The 26,576-nt window shown below is 46.9% G+C and overlaps 1 protein-coding gene across 3 annotated transcripts in view; it reads right to left on the bottom strand.

Moving 5' to 3' along the window:
- The window catches only part of NECTIN1 (nectin cell adhesion molecule 1), a 107,889-nt gene that overhangs the window by 7,458 nt on the left and 73,855 nt on the right, over positions 1-26,576 (bottom strand). Inside the window, exons 6-10 of one of the 3 annotated variants that reach the window (XR_004407892.2) lie at positions 12,660-12,807; positions 10,530-10,617; positions 9,916-10,026; positions 4,182-4,366; positions 2,245-2,289 (exon numbers count right to left, since the gene is read on the bottom strand). Coding sequence is in view for 2 of the 3 variants with exons in the window: in XM_032998258.2 (XP_032854149.1) it covers positions 4,226-4,366; positions 9,916-10,026; positions 10,530-10,617; positions 12,660-12,807 (488 nt within the window). In the remaining variant the exon portion in view is untranslated. The remainder of the gene's footprint in view (positions 1-2,244; positions 2,290-4,181; positions 4,367-9,915; positions 10,027-10,529; positions 10,618-12,659; positions 12,808-26,576) is intronic. The other 2 variants (XM_032998258.2, XM_032998256.2) reach the window with 2 other exon arrangements.

Raw genomic sequence — 26,576 nt, 5'->3', positions numbered from 1 at the left:
GATTACCTTTAAACAGTCTTTATTTGATTGAATTATCTTTCATTTCTGCTGTGACTTCCTCTCAACCCTTCTCCATCCCCTATACACCTGTCTCCAGCTTTTCTCTTATTTGCATATATCTTTGGTAAGACTATGTGTGTTGCTGACAGCATTTCCTCCAATCTGACCGTATCCTATACTTTTAATCACCCCAAAATAAAGACTTCTTACTGGTCTAAAAGTGAAAAACTCCCTCTTGGGGTCCTGAAGATTTCTCTGCTATAGTCTCTGGAAAATCTGAAGACTCTATTACATGTGAGAGTTGGACAAATACCGTTACACAGGACTGTGGTTTCTGCTATTACTCAAAAGCCCAAGAGCCAGTTAATAACCTCTCATGCCATTTAAACTTGTCTTTAGTCTTGCAGTGTGGCTCACAAACAGAAATAGCTGGTTTTCTCTGATTTGCTAAACTCAAGGCAAACACGGTGCGCATTCATGCAGTTACCTGATGTGTTAGCCCGTTCCCTGGCTGGGAAAAGTCCCTACTGATCAAAACTGTTGCAACTTTGAGCTGCCACTACCCTGACCCTCTCCATCAGTTGGGTTTGAATTTTGGGATGCGGCTCAGGCTGCTGGACAGAAAGAAGCAGTTTTGTTGAGTGACAACAACAGTATGTTGTCATACTGTGGACCAGTCAGTGGAGAAGGATGTAGGTGTTGGAAGATAGAAAATATAATGGGAACCAAAAATAAGAAGCATTTCATCATGGTATTGGGAGCCTCACACCCTCTCCTCCCCTCTTCTAAACTCCTTACTCAGTGGTTTTGAGCTGCTTTTCATCTTCCAAGTACGGCCCCAACTTTAGGTAACTCCTGGCATGCTCCTTCTCTCTGTTACACTTTACCTATGATGGATCTCCTGGAATAATCACTGTCCTGAGTAAAGAACAAACATTAACATATCAGAGATCAGCAGGAACAAGGGGCTCTGAGCCTGCTTTTAGGAGTAGCGGACTTTTGTGAGGACAAAACTGATGGCAAGTGGGACATAGGGGCTCACCCTGGTTTCAGAAAAATAAAAGGTTGAGCATGAGAAAGGCTGAACTTACTGAAATACAGGGCAAGAGCCAATGATGAGGGATGCACCCACAGACACATGCAAGTATTATGCAGAAAACTTGCTAATAAAGTTGCATTCTTTCTTTCTGATACCGTCTATAATACGTACCTGTTCTGTATTCCTATAGCATCTTAGATCATCAATAATCTTAAACAGTTCCCTCCTTGATGTTTCTCTCCTGAGTCTTCCTCTCTACCCTTCTGGAGTAAGGGCAGGACAATTATCCTCATTTACAAATGGGAAACTAATAAGGAGCCACCTTAGTTCTTTGCTTTATTTCTCCTGAAAATTGGAAATGGGGCTACTGACCCGGGGGTGTTTTCAGGCAACCTTGGTGTTGATAGGAAGAAAACGTGGCAACTGGGAACTAAGTCAAGGCTGCTGCATTTGATGGTTCTCCAATATCCCCAGCTCAGTCTCTACCAAATCTGTAACTGGTGCAGGTTTAATAGTTTTATAGGGACATTCAGAAAGCAGAGCTGGGAATCTGAACCCTGGTCACTAATTTGCTGGGATCTTAGTACAAGCCTCATGGTTTTTTGAGCTATTCTTACTGTAACAGGGACAAGAAATTCCCAAACAAAACTGAGAGCAGGAGTGTGGGGAGGCAAAGGGGGAGGAAATAATTTAAAAAGCATAAAAAAAAAAAAAAATCGCCCTGCTCTGTGGTGTGTCTTAACAGGGAGATTTTGTGACGGTGAGATTACACCTTCAAAGCACCATATGACTGGCTTTATTTTTACTTCAGAGAAACTGGGAGGATTTCCAAATTTGCATTTGGAGGATTACTGTCCTTTTGCTGACAATAAAATCCCCCACCCCAGAGAGGACAAAGGGAGACCTCCCAAGATGGATTAGGGAGTGCTTGCCTTGTTTGTGATAGTGGGAGTGGTGCTCCAGTGCAGCCCAAGAAACTGTTGGGAATTGGAGGTGAAGGCATATGGGATGGTGGCTTCTTTCAACCCCATCTTCCTCTGGGCTGGCATTTTCATCCTCTCTCTGTGTGCAAGAGGCTGACAGTGCTACTGCCTGTTGGTGACAGGCAGGCAGGTGCTTAGGAGCTGATCAGGGCCTCTCTTCCCCAACAAACAGACCCCACCACCAAATGGAGAAAACAAAAACCAAGCCAATCCAAAACTCACTGTCCACTCTCGCTTGTTATGTCTACGAAGACTTTGATCTTCATTCTGGGAGCAGGGGTGGGTGAGACGCCGCAAGAGAGCGAGGTTACTGTTCTGGTCTGGGCCAGGCCTGCTGCAGACACTTATCTAGGAAGGCTTTTGATACAGTAAGGGAACTACAGGGATGCTTCCAACACAGGAAAACCAGGGGCCACAGGGATAAAGGCAAATGGAACTAACCCACTGTACACCTTCCACAGAGGTGTTTCTGCTCTATCTTCACCTACCTGTTAAGCACAGCTGTTCCTGGTCTGCAAGGAGGCATTAATCAACAGAACTGTCCAGTTGGACATTTTAAAAATGCCATTTTTCTCCTATTTATCCTCCTGCAGGGAATTATTCCCCTCCTTCCTAAGGATCCAATTCTCCTGCCCTTTATCTTCTCCAAACCACCCCTCTCTATCCCCACTCTACTGCTTCTCTTTGTGCCTCTTCTTGATGTACCCTGGGTGTGCTGGGAAGGATTCAGTGAGCTGCAGAGCACCTCATCTCTTCCTTTGTTTTCTTCTTTGTCTCCCCACCCTTCTCTGCACCTCTTCACTGAATACTCTTATGGGGCTGTAGCCCCATTAAACCTACAGCCCCTTCCTCCCATTGAAGAGGCGGTAAAATAAAGGGGAAGGAGCAAGGCAGAAGTTGCAGTCACCACAACTCGGGGAATACGCAGGAGCAAGGGAGGATCATAGCCAAGGAGCAGGCTGTCAATGGCACTTCCTTGGCCAACAACTCGTGGCATCACTCAGCAAATCTCCCATGGGGTGGGAAAGGAGAGTTGCCTCCCTTTCAGGTAGGGACCTGGTGGCTTTAATCCCTGAGAAAAGGGGTGTGATTACAGGGTAAGGGAATGTAAGGACATCTGAAGAACACCTCTTTCCACTGCAAAAGTCATTTAATTTCAAAGGGTCAGTGGTAGCTAGAGATGGTCCAAAACAACAATTTGTAGGTTTAAATGCAAGCTGAGTCATAATCAGTCCCTGCCACAGGACCTGAGCTTGAGGAAGCTTGGTGCCACTTGAACAAAATGATCAGAAAAACGTGAGAACAGGGAAACACTCAGGTCTGGTCTCTAGTTTTGAGGAGAGCACTGAAGGAAATAATCTTTCTCCTTCTCTCTCAAACATCCAAACATGCTGTCTGCACCAATGTCATGCAATGCAAGCTCTCTTATTTTTGCATATACGGTTTCTCTTTGACTGTCTCTCTTTCACTGACTCTTTCAGATGCAGGAACTTTTTTACATGTTCCCATTTTCTCTCACATACTCTCCCACCTTGTTCTTTCACACATGCACATATGCTCTGTCTTATCTATAGTTGCTTCCATGCACACTAATTCTTTTTTTTTTTTTTCTTTCAGTCGGTATCCTTTTCTTTTCTTTCCCTTCTTGTACTGTCTAGCTTGGAAAGGCCCTCTTAACATGTCCATGAGGTTTTTGGCTTCAGCTTCTCCACATCCTGGTATTGCTGCTCTGCTTCATGCTGCTGAGCCTTACAAAAAATACCCCAAACCAAATCCCACACCAGGAGCTGCACATTTCAAACCCACCTCATTTCTCCCTGTGTCTCCAGTCTCACTGACTGCAGAGGGGACAGACCCCTGTTCTGAAACAAAGCCATTAATGCTTTCCCCCTCCCACACGCCTCGCCTCAGTGTAGAAAGTAAAGGAAGACACTGCAAAGAGCATGCACAGAAGGCAAGGCAAAGGCATTCCTGTCAGCACCCCCAGAAATAATGGTAGCAAAGGGATCAGCCATTACGGGAAGCATGCAGGAGGTGGAGGTACTGGGGATGACAGACTGGATGCACAGGGACCACTCCACGGGAAGGGGAGGAGGTGCGGGACAGGGAGCACTGACTTCAGAGAGGTGCAGTGAGGAAGGTAGAGTGCGATTGTGTACCTTGAGGCCAGAATCTGAGGGGAAAGGGCCTAGAGTGACATGCGCTAGCGTAAGTTGGGCTGGATGGTTGCATACTCGACTAGGTCTCCGCCAGCATGGATGGAGGTCCGAGGACTGGGTGACGAGGCCAGAGCGGAAGTGTCCAGCTCTGCATAGTGAACATCACAGTCCTTGTTGCCAGAGTTCTGGAGAGAAGAGAGCAGCAAGGCAGTGGGATAACAAGAGGGAGGAATTGGAGTTGAAGTGGGGAGGTGGGGAAGTGAGAACACACAAACCGTGCAGAAGGTGGGGAGTGAGTGAATGAGATGGGAGAGGGAGTGTGTGAAGGGTGTAGGGAGAAAGAAGAAAAGGGTGAGAGGAGGGAGGAAGAAAAAACAGTTAAAAAGAGGGACGTAGGGAGGTAATGAACAATCAGTCAGGTAAAATCCCAAATCAAAGCAAAGGTCCCAGTGGCACTGCTCCCCAAATCCACCACTGAGCTGAGTGACTCTGCCCAGGTTGGCAACACTCCCAGCAACTGCCTCATCTGCCCCTCTTATTGAGGCTGCTCTGATCTTCCCATTAACCCCTCTGGAATCAGCCTTTCCCTTAGCTGGGGGTGGTTCAGTGAATTGAAACCTTATCGGATACATGAGCTGTCAGTTTTGACCCAGGAATTTGGCGTTCATTGCAGCACACTGGAGGCAAATGCAGGGTTGGGGGCATGAGTGAAAATCAGAAGGAAGGCTTGCATTTTGGGTGTCAGGAGGGAGATACCTGGAGGGAGTGGCTTCAAAGCCATAGCTCCCAGGGCAGGTTTGCCACAGACCTGTTACTACAGGGAAATGACACTGCTTAGCCAGTACTGTTGTTTTGTCCTGGTGCAGGGACTGTAGAGTTTAAGTGCTAAATTTTAACATGAAGCTTGACTGCACGGTATGCTACAGCAGGTGAACTATCCAGCATGATTTTGTCATTGTAATAACACCTAATAGATGCTGAAAGCATCATTCTTTGGCGTGAAAAGATTTATGGGCATTCCCTTACTAAGTGGGCTTATCAGAAAGAACTGCATGAGTGGATTTTATCCAGTTTGTCTGATCAGTCCTACCCAGATATCTTTCATGCTTTGCAAATAATAATGCTCAGAGAACCCTAGAAGGCAGGATGGCCTGGAAACCTCACTGCTCGGTGGGGAAAATGAGTCACCAGGAGGAGCCCTAGTGTCAGTAGTCAAGGTGTGAGGGGGTTCCCTGGCTTCTTGCCCTGTGGAGTTTCTTTAATACTTGCTCATGGGCCTGCTTTCTGTGCCAGCATTAGCCAAGCATCTGCTAAGCCTCTCTGAGAGGAGAGAGGTGTCTCTTTCAAATGAAATAGCTTTCCAATTTCTCTATCCCCTTTCCAAAATGGCCGTATCACATGGCAATTTTGCAAAAGGTGTTTAATTTGAAAATGTTTCTCTTCTCTTTGTTTGGAAGTGTCCTCAGTCATGTACCAGATGTGGCAGAGCCATTTTCAGAAGTTTGTAGCCCTGTGATGAGCTGGTTTAGTGCTTCTTGCTGGAAGGGGCTACACAGTGAGTGATTATCTCTGCTGCACTGTTCTGTGGCAGGGTTTGGCTCTCTGATGGTGCCCCTCAGCCACAGGGGTGAGGGGAAAGGGGAACGTGGCTGCAGCCGCATTGCCAGTGTCTCATTTCCCCGTGGTGCTGGGTGAAGCCGGGCACAAGAGGCTTGAGGTTGACCTGTGTCCTGCCCTTGGGGAGGTGACCTGATGGCAGTGGCAAGTTGGTAGTGTGAAAGCTGTGTATCCTATGGCCTCTCTGCCTCATGTCTGGTCCCAGACTGAGTGTCTATGGACATTTTAAAAAATTAGTAATGACAACTCCAGTCTCAAACATAAACCTATGCCCTGCAGAACTCTTTCCCCTTGAACTTCGTATCTCAGTACCTCCTCTAGTGCCAGGGAAAGGCAGACTAAGTCTTTATTTCCTCATTCCTATTCTGTCTGTTTTTCCTCACTCCTCTCCAAAATAGTGCTTCCTTCCCATTGGAGGTGTTTCCTTCAGGAGTTCCCCTGCTTTCTGCCACTCTTGAGCTTGCTCCTGTTCCCTGCTGCTTGTTTGGAGCAAAATTTATTACAATATCAATAATGTGACTTGTATACAAGGTCTAGCAATGCCACATGCAAGTGCTCTGTGTAAATCATCAGCATCGGCAACCTGGTAATTGCCCTGTAAACTGAAAGGAATTATTTTGCTGTCTGCAGCAATGAAACTTTCCCTTCTACCTGTGCAAATGGGTATGGCTGACATGTACACTAATCATACTTCTGCTCCTACATGCACTCGTGCTTCCACCGCTCTCACTCATGCTTCTTCTCACACACAAACACATAACACAGGCACCGCTATGTGCACACAGAGCACACCTCTGCTTTTACCCACACATGTGTTAGTCTGTGCAGACACACATGGGTAATGGTACACTCAGACATGCATAGTATTTGTATGTGTTATCTGAAACACATACTCACTTTTTCATACCACGCACTCCTGTTTAGATAGCTTCACATAAACCAAAGCTTTTACCCCCCAGAAGCTCAGAGACAAATGCTGCAGGCAACCCCATTGGCCCCTATGCCCACTCTGTACCCTTAATTGTCCATTAGACTGTCCTTCCATATTTCTGTGCCGCCAGCTTCATCTTATTTTTCCCACAGGTTGCAACACACAAATATATGTATTAATTTGTAGCCTCTGACACAGGGCCCACCCCTGCTCCCTTATGCAGCTATCTTGTCCCTGCAGATATACCCATACCCCAGCCTCTCCCCTTTGCCTGGTCCCCTGCCAGCATGTATCTGCCCATGTCCACACACACATACCTGCACACCCTTTCTGAGTTCCCCCTCCACCTGCCTCTTTTATTTCCTCCTGGCACCTCTCCCATTTCCCTCTCCCTCCCTCTTTGCCATCTCTAATCGCTTTCTGACTCCCATTCTAGTGCTGTGAAATTGTCAACCCCAGGCAGTTCATGCTGCCTTGTGATGAATCTAGTTTATCCCAAATTATGAGGTTTTGCACAATTAATTTAAAGCTGAATGCACCCGCCCCATTTTCCTGCAGAATCCATTCCCTTCAACTCTCATCGTCTTCACTACCCTCCCAAGTCAAATATTCAAAGTACAAGCTGAACAAGAATATCCTGCCTTTCTTCTGTGTCTTCCCCTCTAAAGGATCCCAGAACCACATCTACAACAGAACAGCTGCCTATACCTGCATCTGAACACAGTGGGAGAGGGGGGCCATATCAAAGTCAGGTTGGCAGAGACCCACTGTAGCTGAAGGGAATGTGCTTCCCTCATCCTCCAGCTGACCCATTTCTCAGGTGAAGGACTGTGCAGGTCTAGCTTGTCTTGGCCAGTTCCTTAGCATGCTGCTGGGAGTGGGGTTACTGGACCTGAGCCGAGTGTGCTGGTTTTGGTAACCACCACTATCCCTGCTGCTGTTCCCTGGAGGCTTCCATGAGAGTGCTATCCCAGCCAGACACTCTTCAGCATCCCCTCTGCAGGGAAGTGCATGTGTGCAACTTGAATAGGAGGTTGCTGTAATGCTTTAGGGGTGAGAAAAGTGACACCTGTGAGTGGTTCTGCAGGGAGAAGGGCAAGAGCTGGTTCTTTTGCAAAGTGTGGCTGGGCAATATGAAGCATGCCTGGCCCTGGCTGTGGTAGCACATGTTGCCTGTGTTATTTGGGAAGAATTCAGCAAAAACAGCACTCCTTGGCAGCAAAGTGACACTCCTTCCCTTTGCCAGTCACAAACTTGAATAGCCTGCTGCCTGCGTGAATGACACAACAATTCAGCAAGAAATGGGAGCAAGTCTCATCTCATTCCTGGGGCAAAAAGCCAAAGTATGGTGCATGTGCGTGATGGGGGAGACTGATACCATTTACAGGAACCATCAGTCAAGCTGACCAGAGGACAAGTCCGATTCACAGCTGTACTAGACTTATGCCAAGAGCGGGCAGAGCTGTGGCAGCAGTGGTTGCGTCACACAGACACAGTATCCCTACTGCAAAGGGAGTTTCTTCATGGGCCAAATGAAATGAAGGCTCCACAGTCCATCACCTCTTGGCTAAAACCACAGGTAAGGAGCAGTGAGTGCCAAGCATGGGACATAGAAATGCATCTTCTCAGAACAGGATTGAGAGCAGCAAACTCTGTTCCCATGGTTACAGAGCAGCTACACATCAGGCCCCATCTCACATCACTAACTCTGCCACTTAATTAACTGACTGCTCGTTATTTCCTGAAATGAGGTCCTCCATCCTCCTGCTTGCCTGAAATTCAGCTCTCAGATGCTCTCCACTGAGCAACCCGTCTGGCTTCAACATCCTGTGTTCCATTTAAAACTTGCCTACCACTCAGCAAGGATTAGAAAGAGCTGAAGACAAGCCCCAGGACTGAGGGAGGGCTCCGAAGGGAAGTTTTTCTTCAGGGACATCAGCCATATTCAGTTAGGATGAAGTAAATAGGATCACATCAAAACTGCTTAGCACAGAATTGTGTCTTTTTATTTTCAATGCCCTCAGCATCTGTCTCACTGTAGACTTCTGCTAACTAAAGGTCACTGGGCCCTGCCCTCTATTATCTGCACAGGAATACACATTAAAGGGTCATACCAGGATGAACTGAAGGGAGGGTTATAATTAGTAATGTTCATAAAATTTTACTCTAGTATGGGCTGGTATTTATACTGCTTTTTCAAACAAATGGGTTCACATTGCTGAGATCTAGAACCACCAGGCTTGGTGTGCAGGGCTCTGATCTGCCCCTCATGGAGGAATAGTTTGAGACACCTACAGCATTTACATGGGGGTTCTGTGTCTCCCATGGAGGATGGGGGGAGTGGCCCCATACTACAGAGTGAGGGAGGGAAAGGATATTATCCAAGGCCTGGGAGGAGGAAGGCTGGCTGTTTTCTCATCAAGGGAGAACCCTTATCTTACCTGTTCTGTTTCCTGTGGCTTTTCCCTTTGAATCTAACATTTCTTCCTTCAGTCTCAGGCCTTGAAAACCAGCCTTTCCCACATGGCTGTTAATGTCTCTCCCTGGCCCTTAATCTCTCTGCTGCTGCCTCACATTAGCATCTCTCTATCTGAGGCTGAACAAATCCACATTAAAAAAAAAAAGCAGGTTTAAAGAACTTGTTGTCAATTGAGAGTCAAACACTGGCACGCTCTACCCTGCAGATAATTGCTTTGTGATGCTCTTACTGCAGTGCACACTGCTCTTCAAGAGCTGCTTTGTTCAGCTGCAAATTCTAACAAGGGTTCAAATGCAGGAGGTGAAGAATGACCAGGGTGGGATAGCTGGCTTGTAGGCTAAGCTGTCATATGTAGGTGGAGATGATACTACTACAGGTTGTGACGGTCATCTGATGAAGATTTGGAATAAGCAGGGTGTTTTACTGAGAAATGATCCATAAAGGCACAGCTCTAGGACCTATGGAAACCAAGGGCAAAAGGGGCAAGTGCTGAATTAGTCAGTGGTATTTGAGAAGTGGGCTGAGATCAGAGTGTGGGGGTGGCCTTCCTCCAGGAGAGGATGGTTGTGGACTGTAAAGGCTGCCTGTTCACTCCTGTGGATGGTGGGGGTCTTATTTCATAGCATGAGAGAGCCTATGTAAAAGGCAGTGAGGCTGGATGTGAGGATGAGGTCAGGCCAGCACTGTTAGCACTCTGATCTCCTTACCAGTTTGTCAGTGTAGAGAGAGGGCTCGCTGGCTGCCATGTCATAGTATGGAGTCTGCAAAGGGAGTTTCTGGATTTCCTCCTCGTGTTTCATATTGTCTAAGTGAACAACCTGTAGTAGAGGAGAGAGAAGGGGGATGAGAAAAGCAAGTACTATCCTTCTGTCACAACCTGGGGCAACGTCTGCTTCAGGTGACAGTACCACATCATATCACCATGAAGGGCAGTGCATCCTATCTTCTCCCTTGCTCCTGACATAATATTTGCCTCCTGTTCTCTTTTTTTTATTCTCACACCCCTCACTTCCACTCATGATGTTCAAAATGTTGGGGATGCTCAAAAGTCCTCACAACTAAACCCATCTGAACACCATATCATTTAGAATTCAATCTCCACAAAAGGCAGTAAGCAGGACTGAAGTTATAGCTTTCAGTTAGTGCCAATCTTTGGGAATTCTGTGCAGACAAGTCCTTACTTTCTGCCCCTCAAACTAAGGCCATGGACTTCTTTGCTCTTGCAAACCTGGTTTTCCAAAATTTAGGCACTGTGGACACTGATTGGAATCAGTTTTCCTTGCCAGAGGAAGGAATTTGCAGCTGGGATAGGGAGATATACCTGGATGTCTTCTGCAGTCAGGTGGCATTTCATCTCCTGTTTCCTCTTTGGTGGAGGGGCAGGTTTGTGGGATGGAGGCAAGTCAATTCTGCAGATAAAAAAGTGGTTGCTGATTAGAGAGCAAGAGAAAGGGGTCTGCTTGCTTTGATGTGCCATAACAAGCTGGATGCTGCATGCACCGAAGATTTGGTTGTGTTTGTCACCAAACTGCCAATATAACCATATAGGTTATTCTCAGTAATCCCCGCGTACCCCTCCCACCCCATGCCCTCTTTCTCACCCCAATTAGAATTGTTAATAGAAATAAACTCCTTCCCAACATTCTGTTCCTAATTCCAATCAAATTCCCACGTCAGATTGCAGATCCTGAGGCTGGAGCTGGGATACCTGTCTCTCAGCACTGTTTTGGAATGGGTCCAAATCATCCCATGGGAGGTGTCTTATTTTATGGCTATATGGTACCAGAAAGTGTCTGCCAGTCGTCACTGCAAATTAACAAGGTAATTTCAGCCCCAATTCAGGACCTTCTCTGGAACGGTAGCCCCTGCCACAGGCTTCCCAGTCAGAGTTTGAATCTTCCTCATGTACATGCTATGGATGCAGGGATGTTTATCCCTGACCCCTAGCCAGGGGATCATCTTTTGCCCCAGAGCATAAGGATTGGCACCCATTATAATCCCAGCCTAGAAGACTGTCTCTGCACATTCTGTTCATATGCATAGATGTGTCTAATCCTTTTACAAAACTTATTAAAACTCTGATCCACTAATCAGCTGGCTACTCCACCATTCTCTCTGTACGAACTTCACTGGATTGTCTGAAAGAGGTGGGCAACTTTTCTTGGCAACCCAATAGATTCCAGCGTGGGACCAGAGTGTACTGGTGAGAGGGAAAGTAAAATGGGTCCCTGAGGCTCTGCAAAACACTGACTTTATGGCTTTAAAGAAAAGAAATGCTATTAACTTTCAGAGGCTTTGGAGCATACTCCACAATAGAGGCAGCACCTCTGCAGACCAGGGCACCATTGTGTTTCTGTTCTCAGCTAAAGTGGCTCTTCCCTGTGCCTCCGTGGAGGGCCATTGTGGGAAGTGGATTGTCTGACTGCATCTCTATCATAGGGCTGATGCTGTTGATGCAATTTCACCTTGTGGTGTTATTTCTTGTTTGTGTGCCTTTCTGTCTCTCCTGCTTTCCCTGGTTCTCATCCCTCCCTCTCCTGCTATCCCTCAATGCCCTATCTCAAATGGGATTAAATGGAGCACAAAATGTGCCCAAGATGTAACAACAATGAGGTGGGGGGGTTGTGGAAGATAAAAGCCACTTCTGGCCTTTGGGCTTTCTGTGCCTCTGCTATGAAGTGGGAAGGAAGCAGGGGGGTGCTCTTGCGAAAAGGCAGTGACAAGATAGAGATTTTCAGGAAGAGGCCAGACTAAAAATTTCTGAAGAGGGCTCTGTTCATGCTGCATAGGCTGAACTCCACACTACTGAATTCCCTGCCTGGGATCTGTGTTGCACAGTATAGGGCAGAACAAAGCATGTACCTGTCAAAGAGAAGCCCCTGCAGTGTCCATTCTCCCTACTCTCATATTGCCAGAGTTCATGTCTTCAGTCTGGCACTGTATGTACAACACTGGAATGTTGAGTGGATGTGAATCCTTCATGGACTCCTTGGGATATATCCAGAGGTGCTCAGGGTCTGCCAGAGACCCCTCTCTGATGACAGAATGTGATGCAGTCTAATTCAGGAGCCTGAAAGAAGAATAGGATCCTTTCCTGCCACTGGAGGTGCGAGTGGCACTGAGCAGCTGTGCCATGTCCAAGGATACGCTACAACAAAAGCAGCATCTGGGTAAATATTGTTGTACTTCAGTTTCCACTTAAGACTTGTGATAAGAGTTCAAAAATAGGAGAGGGCAGGATGGAAAGCCCTATGGGTCCCCAAGGATGGGAAGAGACTCAGAGGAGTGAGTCAGAGGGTGGCAGAGAGAAAGAAATGGAGGGGAAAATGGTTTACTGCTGTTTTTCTTGTGTGCAGGTAGCAGAAGGGCCAGCGGTGCTCTGTCTGCTGCCTCATCCAAGAGCGCTTGTACCATCAGCATGCTGATCTTCTGTGAGCATGGGGCTACTTACAGGTCGTTGTCCGTTTCAGTGCGGTTCTTTTGTTGCCGCCTGTAGACAATAATGACGGTGACAGCCACACCAATGATGAGAACCGCTGCGATGACTCCTCCCACGATCCCAATAATGCCTCTTGGTGCACCCTGAGGTAGTGGCTTATCTGCAACACACAGGGAAATACAGGAGAAAGGGTTAGAGCATCAGACAATGCAACTGGTAAGGTGAAATGACCAGTAGAACCCAGGACGCCAGGAGCAAAGATGCCAGTGTGCTCTGAAACTGTCTCAGGTACCTGTGTGCAGGCAGCTTCACGGAGGGAGACATGTCGTACTGAAATGGAGTAGTTAGAGCTCAAGAGGAACAGAAATCTGTGGCTACAATTGCAGCCCACCATGTCTCCAAGGGCTAACCATTTCCTTACTCTATTCTGCTATTACTCCTTAAATTCCTGGATCCTTTTTTCTGCCCATGAAGAAACAAGGGTTTAGGGAATAAAGGTGCTGCCAAGCTGCCACCCCCTGTGGTGTGGAGGGATTCATGCGGACCTGCTATTTGGTATTATTTAACTATCTTGAAAGCCTTCTGCAGGGCTTTTTCACAGTGTCTTCACTGAATTCCTGGTGCTGTTGAAATGAAGGAGAGCTTTGCTATTAATGTAGACCTTAGAAGAGCTAAGGACCAATGTTCAATTTATTTAGGTAGAGCAGAGGTATGTGCACCCCTAAACCTTACAAAAAAGATGTCTTGAGTGTAGGATTTAGGGGCAAGGGAGAGATGTATCATATCTTGCATTTCATCTCTTGTTTGCCCCATGGCTGGAGAGCCCTGTGACTTGGGCCAGCTCCTTGGTGACTAACATGGACCTCATTCAAAGGAAATCTATCCCATGGGCCTGATGGGAAAGAGCTTTGAAACGTACGATAAAAGGATTTAATTTGCTCTACCTTCCAACCTAATTAAACTTGAAAAATAGCTAATTGGTACTTTGTACTTACAGCTCCGGCAGTGATGAAAGAAGGAGATAATTGGAATGGAGGAAGGAGGAGGGGGAGGAAAAGGCAAAGAAATTCAGGGGAGGGGAGTGCGACAGGGATGAGGGAACAAGGTGCTTTGTAGAACTTGTCTGTCACACCTAATTATTGTATTTAATGCACTGGCTAGTGGCTGCTCTTAGATTAGATACTGAACTATATGGACTTTATTCTGTGACAATTATGGCTTTGGGTATCATAGCAGTAGCCAGTATCTCCACTAAACTACCCATCCCCAAGTCCTCAAAATTATACCCACTTTACATGTATGCATAGTTATAAAATGCCTGCACACTTTCTCAAACAACATAGGACAACTTATATAGGACAAAACAGGGTGAAAATCTGTCACTTACTGCCACCCCACATCCATGGGTTCAGCACTTGCTGGGCTCCCTGAAATCCCACATACGAAGTACAGTTGCAGAAATGACTGTGCGGAATCATTGCCAACAGCCTATTCCCAGTTCTCACCTCACAGCCAGCCTTCTTCACCTTTCAGATTTGCTGCTGTCATCCAGGAGTGAACTGAGGTGTACAAACATTTCCCATGGAAATCTCCTCTCTGTTCAATACCAAGAAACTGCACAGCAGAGAACTGGCATGTTTACTGCATCAATACGAAACACTTGAACTCCCGGCACCATGCTGAGGCGTTGCTACCAATAAAGAATTTGCCCTGGGAATTATCTTGCTGCTGATCCCCCATCCTTTTCCATGCAAACCTGGTTTTCTCTTGTCTTGCAAGGACACCCCAGAGCCTCCATCAGTGAGCATCCCACACCCTGCCTTCCCTTGTTCCTTAATTAAGAGCTCAGAGCTGTGTGTCTTCGAGTGGCAGGATGCTGTAGTCATCAGAAATCGAGGTGTCATTCCCCACTGTCCTCGGTAGTGGCAGTCACTTTTCTTTCTCTTCCTTTTTCCATAAGCCACATTATCTTGTAAATAATATTTCTGCCTTGAGACAGCTCACATCCATGCTCAGGCAGACAGCTGACATGTTGCAATCCAAACCCCTGGACAGCATTCGAGATTGTGGTAAGAATGGTGACTGTAAAGAATCTTCTAGTCACTTTGGCTGGGGTATTTCCATGATGAATTGGCCCCTAATGGCTCTCTCAATGGCAGGTAGTGAGCAGAGAACATCAGCTTCCCGATACTGTTGTAAATCAATAGGTGTGTATATGTGTGTGGGGGAAGGGGGGGGAAGGGGAAAGAGGGAAAAGGAAATAAATAAAGCTAAAATGAATCTCCAGGAACTTGAACAGGGCTGTGCAATAGCAGAAAGGGGCCAGGAAAATTTAAAGAGGGGAAAATACAGCTGTCTCTTTGCAGAAGAGAGAGAGGAAAACACAGGGTACTGGGTAAAGACAATAGGGGGATGAGGAGAGGGAAAGAATGAAGGAGCACAAGGAGAAATGCAGATGTTTTGAAGTGTCGATCACAGTACTTCCTTCTTGACAAGTTCTCAAGACTATGATATGAACGTCCTGGTGTTGGTACCCATCCCAGTTGCCTAAGACAGGGCGGTGTGGCAATGCAGTGCTTCCACAGAATGGCAAGCACCAAAATGATACAATGCTTGACAACAAGCCCTGCTCCTACATGTACAAGTCTCTTTCCAGAGCCCAGGCTGAGCCATCCTGCAAAAGTGTTGGTCTCATCTTTGCAGGAATCCAGCTAGGAAGCTGTGAAAGGCAACAAGGATACTTGTTGACAATAAGAGGAAACACCAGGAAACGAGGAAGAGAAATGAGAGATAGAGGTCCTGAGAGAGGAAGAAAGTGCAGAGAAAATTGGAAGAGGTAGACACTTTCCCTTCTGCTGGCTCTTCCCTCTTTCTTTTTCACTCCCTGGCCCCAACCCCGCCTTTTTTAAAAAAAACTTTTTCATCTACATCCTCAGCTGTTTATTTCTTCAGTCTCCCCTTCCTGGGGAAGAGCTGTGGCTAGTATATTTTGGAGGGCTCACCTGCAACCCAGCCTATTGCCTTCCCTCCTCTGTGTGCGTTGCCTCTTTAAGAGGTAAAGTTAGATGCACCGACAGAGCTTTTCTGGAGCGCAGGGTGGCTTCAAGAAGGGGTGTTGTAAGTCAAACGGAAGGGCATTAGGAAAGCCTCAGGAGAAGCTGATAAGGACTGGCAGATGAGGATTCAGTTACATTGACAGGGCTTTTGGGCATCCCTGGGAAGATGTTTGCAAGGCTTGTGAATCAGGATCAGAATAAATTGGCAGGACAGCTCAGGGGCTTTAGACTGGAGTGGGAAAAGGCTTTGCCAATTAAGAATGCAAAACCCCCTGCTCTGTGTCATGCTCGAATAATTTCAAACTCTCCAAAAAGTTTGTGTGAAGCAGTTGGCAGTAAAGTAGGTACCAGAGAACCCAAAGGGGCTGAACAAACAGCTCAGCCTTATCTGGATGTCTGAAGGCTGCTGGGAACTCCTCGTTCCTGCTGGAAACTGAATTAATTCACAGTATTACAATTAAGGAGAAAAGAAGGACACCCCACCCTGTTTCTTTCAGAGAGGTTTCGTTCATTCCTTTGTTCTCTCACTGCTCTTCTGGACAAGGAAGCAGACACAGGAAAGGAAAAAAAGTGGTTATCTATCTGTAAATCAGTCACCTGATGGTGTGCGTGTCTGGGTTTCCAAAAGTAACCAGTCACAGATGAAGATCTTTCTACCATTTAGATCAATTAAAACAGTTGGAGAGGTGCTGAAATTGTTTTTCACCAACTCCAATACTCAGTTAAATCACATCCAGCAGTCCAATGCTGTCAGTTGTTCACATCTCCCAAACAACTGAAGAATGTCCGCTAGACAAGGAAGTCCATGCCAGAGCCATGCATCAGGCACAATCACAGTACACAACTGACACACAGTTCCATAGGACTGACTATGAAAAAAACCCTTGTCCAAACAGCCACAGGGCTCTCTATAGACAGAGCTGGGGCTCATATTTACTGCAAAGAGCCATGGTAGCATTTCAAAGCACGGAGACAAACTGACGGAGCTGTCCGAATGCACTGTGCCCACGGGGTGAAATAGTGCAGCTGTAGAACACAATAGTAAATAATAATAGAGGAACAATAGAGGCTTTGGAGAACCAGCTTGCAGGAGAGCAAGAGAGATGTTCCCAAAGGGAACTTGAAGTGAGGCAAAGATGGATAAACTGGAAAGCTTCCAGAAGAAGGGTATGCTGGAGCAGAGAAAATGACTCACTTGCTCTTGGTATGGAGGGAGTGATGTGGAGGACTTTGCGAAAGGAAAGAAAAGATGGCATCTGTCATGCTTTTGCAAGTAAGGTCTATTCCCTTAAAGCTACTTCTGTGTCTGGGACATTTGCATTATGAAGCAGCCTGGCTGTTTTTGGGATCAAGAGAAGAGTGTGATATGTTGCATCTCCACCAAGGGTCTGTGCATGTCTGGGATTGACTTTTATGCAAAGCTGGGATCAACCAGATAATATTGCATTTGCTGCAGTATATGCACAGTGACATCCAGCCTGAGCAGGCAGGAAGGAGCAGAACTGTGGAATGGAGTCCTGCACGAAGTGCACAGACAGCTGTGGGGGAGACAGAGGTGCTGGCAGGCAGGAAGGCTTCATTTGGATAAGAGTGCTGGGTCTCACACCAGTGCTGTCATTTTTCTGTCCTGACTGTCTGACATGTATTCAGCTGCCCCAGGGAGAGCCTGAGCCCCATCTCATTGCTGATGCACTAACCTGCATACCCCAGGTAAATCTGGAAGCTGAGTCAGTGTCTGGGCCTGGTTTACTGCAGCTCTGAGTGAAGCTAGTTTGCTCAGAGCTCCACACTCTTCTCCTGTCTTTGCCTCCTTCTAACTTCAACTCGATCCTTCAGTGCTTTGCAGAAAACCAGCATAACAACATGCAACACCTCTGATATGGCATTTGCTCAAAGATCTGCCTACATCTGTAACCAATTGCAAAGTAGGGTTTCCTTTCCATTTATCACCTCCCCACACAAAACAAATCCCCATCTATTTCATGGCTGGCTATCCAAGGCACTCAGCAGTGTGCTGCCTTGCTCACAGACACATTGCAAATCAATGGGAAGGAATCGTGATTCTTCTCCTTTCTTTATGCTGGCAGCTTTCAAGTTCTTCTAGCTGCCACCCTTGCTAGAGTTAATGTTACCTTGGTACTCATTTGCATCCCTGTTCACAGGCATGTACAGCCTGCCGGTCTAAAGCAGCCTGTCCCAGTGCAGCACCAGCTCAAAGTAAGCCTGTCTGTGACCTGGATTGTCACCCTGATCCAGTGGAAGGAGTTAGCGGTTGCTGGACTCTCTGCCTGCTGAACCTTTGAGTAAGACAATGAGATCAGATGATGCATATTTATAATACACCCCACCTGACACATTCCAGGGAGCTTGAGACACAGCAAGTTCACAGAGCTAAATTAAACTGAGTTGAAAGCTTGGCAGAACAAATACATCTACAGTTTGGTTTTAAAGACAAGAACAGGATTGGCTAATTTGAGACACGCTCCAATAGCATACACACCCCCAGGCACAAGCTGGTTCATTTCATTGCCTCATGATGCCTTGTGTTTGCAAAGGGTTAATGAAATGCTCTTCCCAGGAGAGCCAGAGATGTGAGCTGGTAGAGCTGATGGGCCAAAGGGTAGGATAAACAGCAGGGCTTGCAAGTCACTGGAGATTTTAAAGGGATCTTAAGTCTGAGGGAGGAGAGGTGGGGTAGATTTCTCTGGGGGCAGCTCCCTTCACTGTGTATATTAAGTGAATCCCTTGCATGGACAGCTAAGCATCCAGAGGATAAAAGGGATTAAGAAGGGAAAGACACTGCTTGGAAAGCTGAGCCAGTGATGCTGGGCTGTTATTGTGTGAGGTTCGAGTGCCATCCTGTCCCCTCAGCAGCAGCATTTCCTTCATACATCAGAGCTGGGTCCAAAATCTTCATGCCCCTTCCTTTAGTCCTGGCCTGAAGCGGAGAGGAAAAGGGGAACACAACATCTCCATCTCCCCCTAAACCCTGCTCAGCCCTTGCTCCAGCTCAGACCCTTTTCTAACTGCAGGTAGAGGTGACCAGGCTGCAAGAAACGCTTGCGGAAGCACTTCACAGTGAGAGGAGGATATATCCTTGTGCAAACACAAATCAATGTTCAGTGTTCAATTTGTGATTTGCCGCACCGTTTAACCCCTGCAGTATCCAGAACCAGTTCTGTTACCAAGCGCTGTTCATCTGGTGACATATGGTGAGAAAAAGAGGGGGAGTTAGACCTCAGCATGGAGAAGAGGAGCAATTTGGTTAACAAAGGTGTCTGACAGGATTTTCTGAGCAGGAGGAGAGTCTGGGCTTCACTTGGTGACAAAAGCGTAGCAAGAGCAGAGCTGATCCAGTGGCCCTCCCCACGATTGCCTTCCAGAGACTCCTCCAGCTACAGAAAGAGCTCAGGTCCTCCCTGGGTAGCAAGAGAATATGCTTCAGGTTTTGTTTCACTTCAGGAGCTGGAGATACAGGCAGCCAAACAAAGGTTAAACACCAAAATGAAGGCAGAGCTGCTCTTCTGCCTCTGTGCCCTGATATAAGTCAGAAGGAATTTTAAAAGCCATCACAGCCTCTCCCGCCAGGGAGTGTGTTGATGTAACTCTCATTTACACAATTAGCCACTGCACATGCAAGTGCTAAGCCACGGCTGCAATGCTGACAAGACTTCAGCCTCATTCCCCTGGCAATCCCCCACTGCACAGGTTGGGTCTGCAGGGAGCTCGCCTCCCCCATGGGCTGCTCCGGTTCCTGTTGTACCTCCCTGCATCTGGTCTGAGCAAATGGGTGCTGGCAGGGTCTCAGTTAGATTGTGTATTTTGATTTTGAGTGGGGCCAAAAGCCAGGGTCACCAAAGGTGGACAAATGCTCCTGACTGCTCTAAGCAATGTCCTTCCTCTCCCTCCCACGAGCAGGAATCCCTCACATCTGCCAAGCCCCTCTGAGAGTGACCTGATATATTGCCTCTCTAATTCCTCTCTTCTGAAGACCAGACAACTGGGTATCCCCTGGGTCCTGAGTGCATTCAGAGCATGGGTACCCCACTGTCTGGTTATTAATCACAGCATCCCATGCTCACTTTGCTTTCCTCTGTAATTTTTACCAGTCTAGCCAGAACTTAAACACTTTTCAAACCACTTGCCTGTCTCTGATGAGGTTTTGGGAGAGCTTGGCAGTGTGGTGTGCAGATCCAGCCCTCCTCGGGGTGCCTGCTTTTGAAGAGCACACCCAACTGCAAGTGGACACATGGATGTACTTGATATTAGTGGAGATTTCACACACATTCCAGCAAAGGCAATTGCTTTGCCATTCACCAAGGGTGGAGGCATTTCAGCTCTCTCCAGTAATGACCAGATTTCTCCCTTTCCTCTCCTGCAAGAGAAGCAGCAGAGTCATCCCTGGTTAAGTAGCATCTGGTTAAGCAGCTGCTGGCTGCAAAAGCACGTCTGGAATGTGGCTTTAACCCCCAGTGACCTTCCCTTGCAATGCTTCCCAGTGGCCACTAACAAGGATGGGGTTTGGATAGCAGCAATAGGAGCTGTGTGTTAACCCCATGAGATCCAGAAGAGATGAGGACTGACTTCTACAGAGTAGCTGTTGTAGGGGGAGCTGGTTTTTCTTCCACTCCTGGAGCGAAGTGCAGCAGTTGTTAAACAGCACCTGGAAACATGGTTTGAGATCTTAGGAAGGAAGCCTTTCCTCTGTGTGAAAGGACGGAGCTTTGCAAAGTCACTACTGTGCAACAGAAAGAGCCAGATGTCCAGTGGGTGCAACAGCAAGCAGTCATTTGCAGCAGTGTCCACCCACAGAAACTGAACCCCTCTGTATGTGTACATGCATGCTACATCTCCGTGCTTTCCACTCAGCCAAGAAATGTCTGCATTAACTCCAGATTTTGGGATGTCCCTGTCTCTCTGTGCCCCTCAGTGGCTCTAGCAAAGAGTGGTCAGACATGACCTTGTCTCTAACCTATCTATTCAAATCCAGCCCAAACCTCACCCTGCCCTCTCTCCACCCTGCTTGGCCAACTCCACAGACCCCTCTGCCTTCCCAGAACCTTGGGCCTCACAGGTCAGTGCAGCAGTATGGAGAGTGACCCAGCCTATTTTGGGGGAGAAGATGGACCCTGGAGAAGATGGGAAATATTATCTGACATTTTCTCTGCCTCCCAGCCCTTAATTTTAGCTCTGCTTCATTTCCTTGTAGCTCACCAGAGTAATGAACAATCAAATCCCTTTGGTAATTTATTTTTTCTGCTGTACAGTTTCGAGGAGGTGATGACACTTGAAATTACCTCTTCTGGAGGGATGAAGGGGACAGATCCTGAACCCCATTACACCAGAGTGTGTCTCTTGATCTTAGCAGCCTGCTGTAGCTGCCCAGAGCGCAGCGTGGTCCCAAATCCGTGTTTAGCCAGAGATATAGCCTTGCTCCCTTGATGAGTCCATTAAGGTCATGCTATTACAAGCAGCCACCAGATGAATTCTGTCAGATAGAAGGTAGAGAGACTGCAGCTCAGACTCTTATCATTTGTGTTAATAGAGTTAATTTGCTCAACAATCTTCAGCAGCACTCCTGGGAACCTCTCGATCTGCTTGGCCATGTGCCCTGGGCTGTATTTGTCTCCTCTTGCCTCCAGGATGCTTACAGCATGGGTCAGCTGTATCTTGGATGTCCCCAAAGGATGAGATCAGTTCCCTACTTGCATCTACAGAGAGACTGCTGGGAGTTAGGTGCAGACACAGGGTGTGTGCAGCAGGGTGAGGAGGAACTGCTCTGATTCTCTGTCATCTGGCCAAAAGTGCATGAACAGTTGTGCAAATGGAAAGGTGGACAGGGCTACTGTTCTCTTTTCTCCCCGGTAGCTGCAGCAGCAAGGAGGGCTCGAGGATGCTGTGCCTCTTCACACACCCTCTTCCCTCTTTTCTCCCTTCCCTCAGCTTCCCAAATACCCTTGAGAACTGCAGCAGTCCAGACAAAAGAATGACTCTTCAGCCTCCTGGAGGCGGTTGGGAGGTGCCAGCCATCCCACGGTGGTGTGCAAGAATTGAATCTGTTGGATGTCCATGTGGCTCTGACCTGGACGCTAGTGCTGCTGCCTCCTCCTGCTCCTTGCACACATCTTCCTGATGGGCAGTGCTGAGGGTGATCTGCCTCTCCCAAGCCAGGACAATCACCGTGCCTGCACTGACTTAGCAAAAGCAGCTACAGCATGTCCCTGGCTGCCCCCATTTAACCCTGCTCCAGGAGAGGGACAATGATGCAGAAGGCAACTTGACCCTTTTCCTGATTTCTTCCTCCTGTTAATGGAAATGAAAGACTCCTAACACACCTTCCCTCCTCACTTCTCAAACGTCTTGCAAGCTCTGTGGGATACAGTCTATGCCTTAGCATGGAACCACCAATATTTAGCCATGTAACCTTATTCAGCTGGTTATTTGTTAGCTTGCACATGGGGAGCTTCCCCCATCTCCAGTATAGATCAAATGGAAAAGCTGGAATGAGGGTGATCAGTCAGTCTGAAAGAGAAGCTGAGAAGGACAGGTGACTGATACAAAAGCTAGGTTTACTCTGGGGAATACAACAGGAATAAACAAAATATCTGCAATCCTCTATAGGCACTTTACGAGATGGATATGGTCAAGAGGGCAGTAATAATTCAGAAAAGGCAGAAGATTTGAATAACTATTCATGATCTGTCTCTGGAGACCAACAGATATGTTTGTGTCTTCCGAGATGATAAAACAATTTCTGCATGTTTGAGGATTACAAGACCGAGAAGCTTGCTGGACACCATCTCCTTGTATACTCCACTTATAATAAGCAAACAAAAATAGGTTGAAAGACTTAGTTGAGGAGATCCCTAATTCACTGCTGCTGGCCTTTACTATTTGTTGAAATTGTTACATTCTAGAAGGTTAAATTCTAGCAGACTGGAAGAGGACACAGAGAATAACTTTATTACTATAGGGTGATTTGCTGGTACCAAAGAAAAAGCTAATACAGGTTCCAGTTAATAAAGAATTAAAAGGCAGGAATATAATCGATGACAGTCTACTTGGTTTGTGGGAAATAGGTCTTGTCAGTCAAAGACAATGTCATTTTTTGCCTACTAAACCAGTCATCTTGTCAAAGTAAGCGTAGAGATGGAATAGAACATGGATTAAGAATGGCTGACAGGTCTCAGGAGGAGTTGTCAAGAGGGAATCACTGTCAGTGGGCACATTTCTACAGAGTCCACAAGGAGGGATGGTGGGTCTGATGCTACTCAATGCTTTCATAGGGCATGTGGCAACAATGCCTTAGCAGTTCCTGGATGAGACAGAGGTTGGTGGATTTGTAAAGAAGCCCATGAATACACTCAGGACTTTGTAATTCAACAACTGCTATGCTCTGTATCCCTGCTAAAGCACCTGTATTTTTAAAAGGAAGAGGACCCAGAAGGGAAGAATGCAGAAGATGCCTGAGTAAAGCTTTTCAGTAAGTTGATTGAAACTGGACCTTAAAGGATGTTCCTTAACAGTTCCCTAGTGAGAAAGAAACTGGTGCCAACTTGCAGCAGAACAAGGTAACAAGAGAGAGGAGGTGACCCCTTCTCTGACACAGGGAAGGATGTGGGCCTTAAGGAAAGAGCATCCTAGGGAGGGGAGAAGGGTCTCAAAACCTCTGTGGAGGGTGCAGAGCTGCCTGCACTCGTTCCTCTGTGCAGGGATGGGCTTCACACATCCTCCTCTTCAGCTCCCCCTTTTCTGTTGCTCAGATAACACTTTCAAGGCAGGTCCTCCAAGCAAATTTTTAGGTCAGTTATAATTGGGAAACCTCGCACGGAGCTATAAAACATCAGTTAATATGCTGGAACTATCTAGTTAAATGCCAATTATAAAACCCCATAAGCTCCTCAACTCAAATATATTAATAACATAATTAAACATTTATTGCTTATGCAAATTAAAAGTTAAATTAATCGGACAGCAACAAAACCCCAGGAAGTGACCATTTAAGTAACTAATTTCTATTTAATTATGATTCCTTCCTATTACAAAGCCCCCATGCCATTATTTCTGGTCTGCTCTGCAGTGTTTACTCAAGCCATTCAGATTTGGCATTCCCACTCCAGTATCCATTCATGATCCCAGACAGCTGCAGCATTCATATCAACAGCTGTGGACCTCGCACAGCTGGCAGCAGCTGGACTGAGTGCCCCTCCTACTTACTGCTCCTTCTCCTTCTCCTAACTCCTCCTTGGCTAAGCTACTAGGTAGGGCACAGCTAGAATTAAGTCTGCTCTAGATTCTGCTAATTGAGGGTGGGTAGAGGAAGTGTTATACACTGCACCTGTGGAGAGGCACTTGCTGGGGATGGGGACAGCGAGCTTGTGCTTGTATGCCCATAGGCAGAAGTGAGCTCCAATGAGCAAGACAAGGATTTAGATCTCCTGAGTCCAGCCCTGAGCCTTCCCCCTGGTTCCCTGCACACCTTTGCTGAAGTCTTTTCACTTCTCTGTATCACCCCCTGGGGAAGGGCACTCTTTCGAACAGCAAGGAAATTATGGACCTCAGGGGATGAATGTTTCATGATGGGATCAGCTCCTTGGTGGACAAAACTGTGTGCCAGCAGAGAGCTACTGTTCATTATTATTGTAAAGCAGTAATTGAAAGGGCTGGGAGCTACAGCAGGACAATGAGATGAGACTGGGAGAAGGGAAATGAAGCATTTTGTTCCTCGGGGGATGGAGACATTTCCCCTGGCGAGCAGAGCCTGTGCAGCCAGGGCCATATGGATGGACTCCCTCCCTCCAAGCGACAGGCAATCAGTTAAACCTGACAGGTGTGAAGTTGGCAATTTTCTTTTCAAAACTGTGAGATAAACAGGCTGGCAGGAGTTTGAGAGGAACAGAGAGAGTTAAGGGAGAAATGGAAACAGTCAGGTACGCTATCTCCATGGTGCTAGTGGTGCCTCACAGGCAGATGGATGGAGGAAAGCATTCACTTTGGAAAGCCTCAGATATACCAGGGACTCAGGTGCAAGGCTAGAAAAAGGCTTGACAACCAGGCACTAATGAAAAAGAGAAACCCCTTCCTCTTGCAGCACCTCAAAGTATGCTCCTTATGATTTCTTAAGATTTGATCCATATTCATCTTCTGAAGTTTAGCCAGCACTGAACTGCTCCTCCTGAGCTCACCAGCAAACTACAGGACAGTGTTTTCTGCAAAGAGGCAGAAAGAGCACTTAGTGCTTCTTTGCATGCAAACCAGTTTCTTTCCCAAATTCCATACAGTTCATATAAAAACCTCTGACTGTTTCCTACAAGGATCTGGCTCTGGTTCAGCAGTTGTGAAATCTAAGGAGGATGGAGTGTCCCTAACTCACCTTGCGCTGGGCTTAGTCAGATGAGGCCACAACACTTACCCCAACTGCTGAGGCTAAGGGAGCAACTTCCATGGCTGCTATCCATAAATGACTACCTTTCAATAACTCTAGCCCCTGGGGGTGTGGTACAACATTTTTAACCTACATTTTAATCATGTACACATTTATCTTGCTGTGACCCTGCTTTGCCTGCATGGCCGTGTCTAGCTCTTGTATTTCTGCTAGCTAGTATGTAAGATTTTAGGAGTGCAACACACATCTAGGTTTTGGTTTGGTTTTTTTTTTTTTTTTTACAGGCTGATCCTTATTCTGCAAATACTGTATAAGAGAGAGCCTGCATATAAACATGTCTGGGAAGGCTGTGAAATGCCTTGTTTGGAGGAGGAGTGAACCAGCCCCCCTTGCCTTCTGCCAGGCACCACTGAGGGCATTTAAGGCTCAACAGCACTTCTCGGTGTCACAGGTCACCCAGCTGGAATACATTTGCATAAAGCAATTTTCCCTAAGAAATATGTTCATGCAAATCAAACTCAAGATTGCAAATAATCTGAAACCATGAAGAAAACCTAAACAAACATATTTGTTACTACAAGTAATCCACCCAGCACTGTTCTAAACTGACAGGTTTTTCTCAGTTCAATTTTTCCAGCACTGGCTCCAGGAGACTTAATGGTATGTGTGACCTTGAGTGCTCTGACTTGAACTCAAGCATAGATTGCCTCTTACTTCACAATGAATTTTGTGTTGAAGGTCACATTTTTCTGGACTGATGCTCTGTGACCTGACCTGTCTCCCACACCCCTCAAGCTCCCACCCCTCCACAGCCAGACTGGTTTAACATCTCCCAGCTACACTGTTGGAGCCCTTTGGCTCTTGCACTTCCAGCTCTGAGTCTGCCATGAATGTGGATCCCTGCGAGAACCATCTGGTTTTGAGTGTTGTGCAAGGCATTAACCTCAGCATGAGATGGACGACTTCTTCTCAGGTGCCTAGGGTATCAGGCAGGTTGCCTGATAATTTCCTGATTAGACCGGACTATATCTCACTCACTCACTACAAATCCCACTTAGACCATGTTTGTTTGAATGGATGGAAGTAAACATAACTCCATTGTAGTCAGAAAAGTTGGATGGGCTTGCACCAACCAGGAACCTGGATCCGTCTTTATCATGGACATTTCAGCCCTGAACTCCGCATACATCTCCCAGTTCCAGGGAGGTAAATCTCATGGTGTTTGCTCTGGTCTAAACTGGCTCTCTGCTGCTGGACCATGCTCAGCAGTGGGCATGCAGCCTATGAGCAAACACAAGTCTCTTGTTCATCTCCTCCTGCCCTGATCTAGCTCCTCCCCTGACTCTCTGCTTACACCTTTGATGATCATCAGAGATCTGAAGTTGCTTTTGGGGCCAGCAGTGCTTGCCTGCAGAGATGTGGCTTTGAGAAGAAATCCAAGCCACACTGCCATTTTTCCATGGGCTACATGAATTGCTGGCATTCCCA

Source organism: Tyto alba, unplaced genomic scaffold (assembly GCF_018691265.1).
Source record: "Tyto alba isolate M040663 unplaced genomic scaffold, T.alba_DEE_v4.0 Super-Scaffold_32, whole genome shotgun sequence".
In the NCBI taxonomy this organism is placed as follows: Eukaryota; Metazoa; Chordata; class Aves; order Strigiformes; family Tytonidae; genus Tyto; species Tyto alba.
The sequence above is the reverse complement of the archived record's forward strand: the minus strand, read 5'-3'. Positions and strand labels throughout refer to the sequence as shown.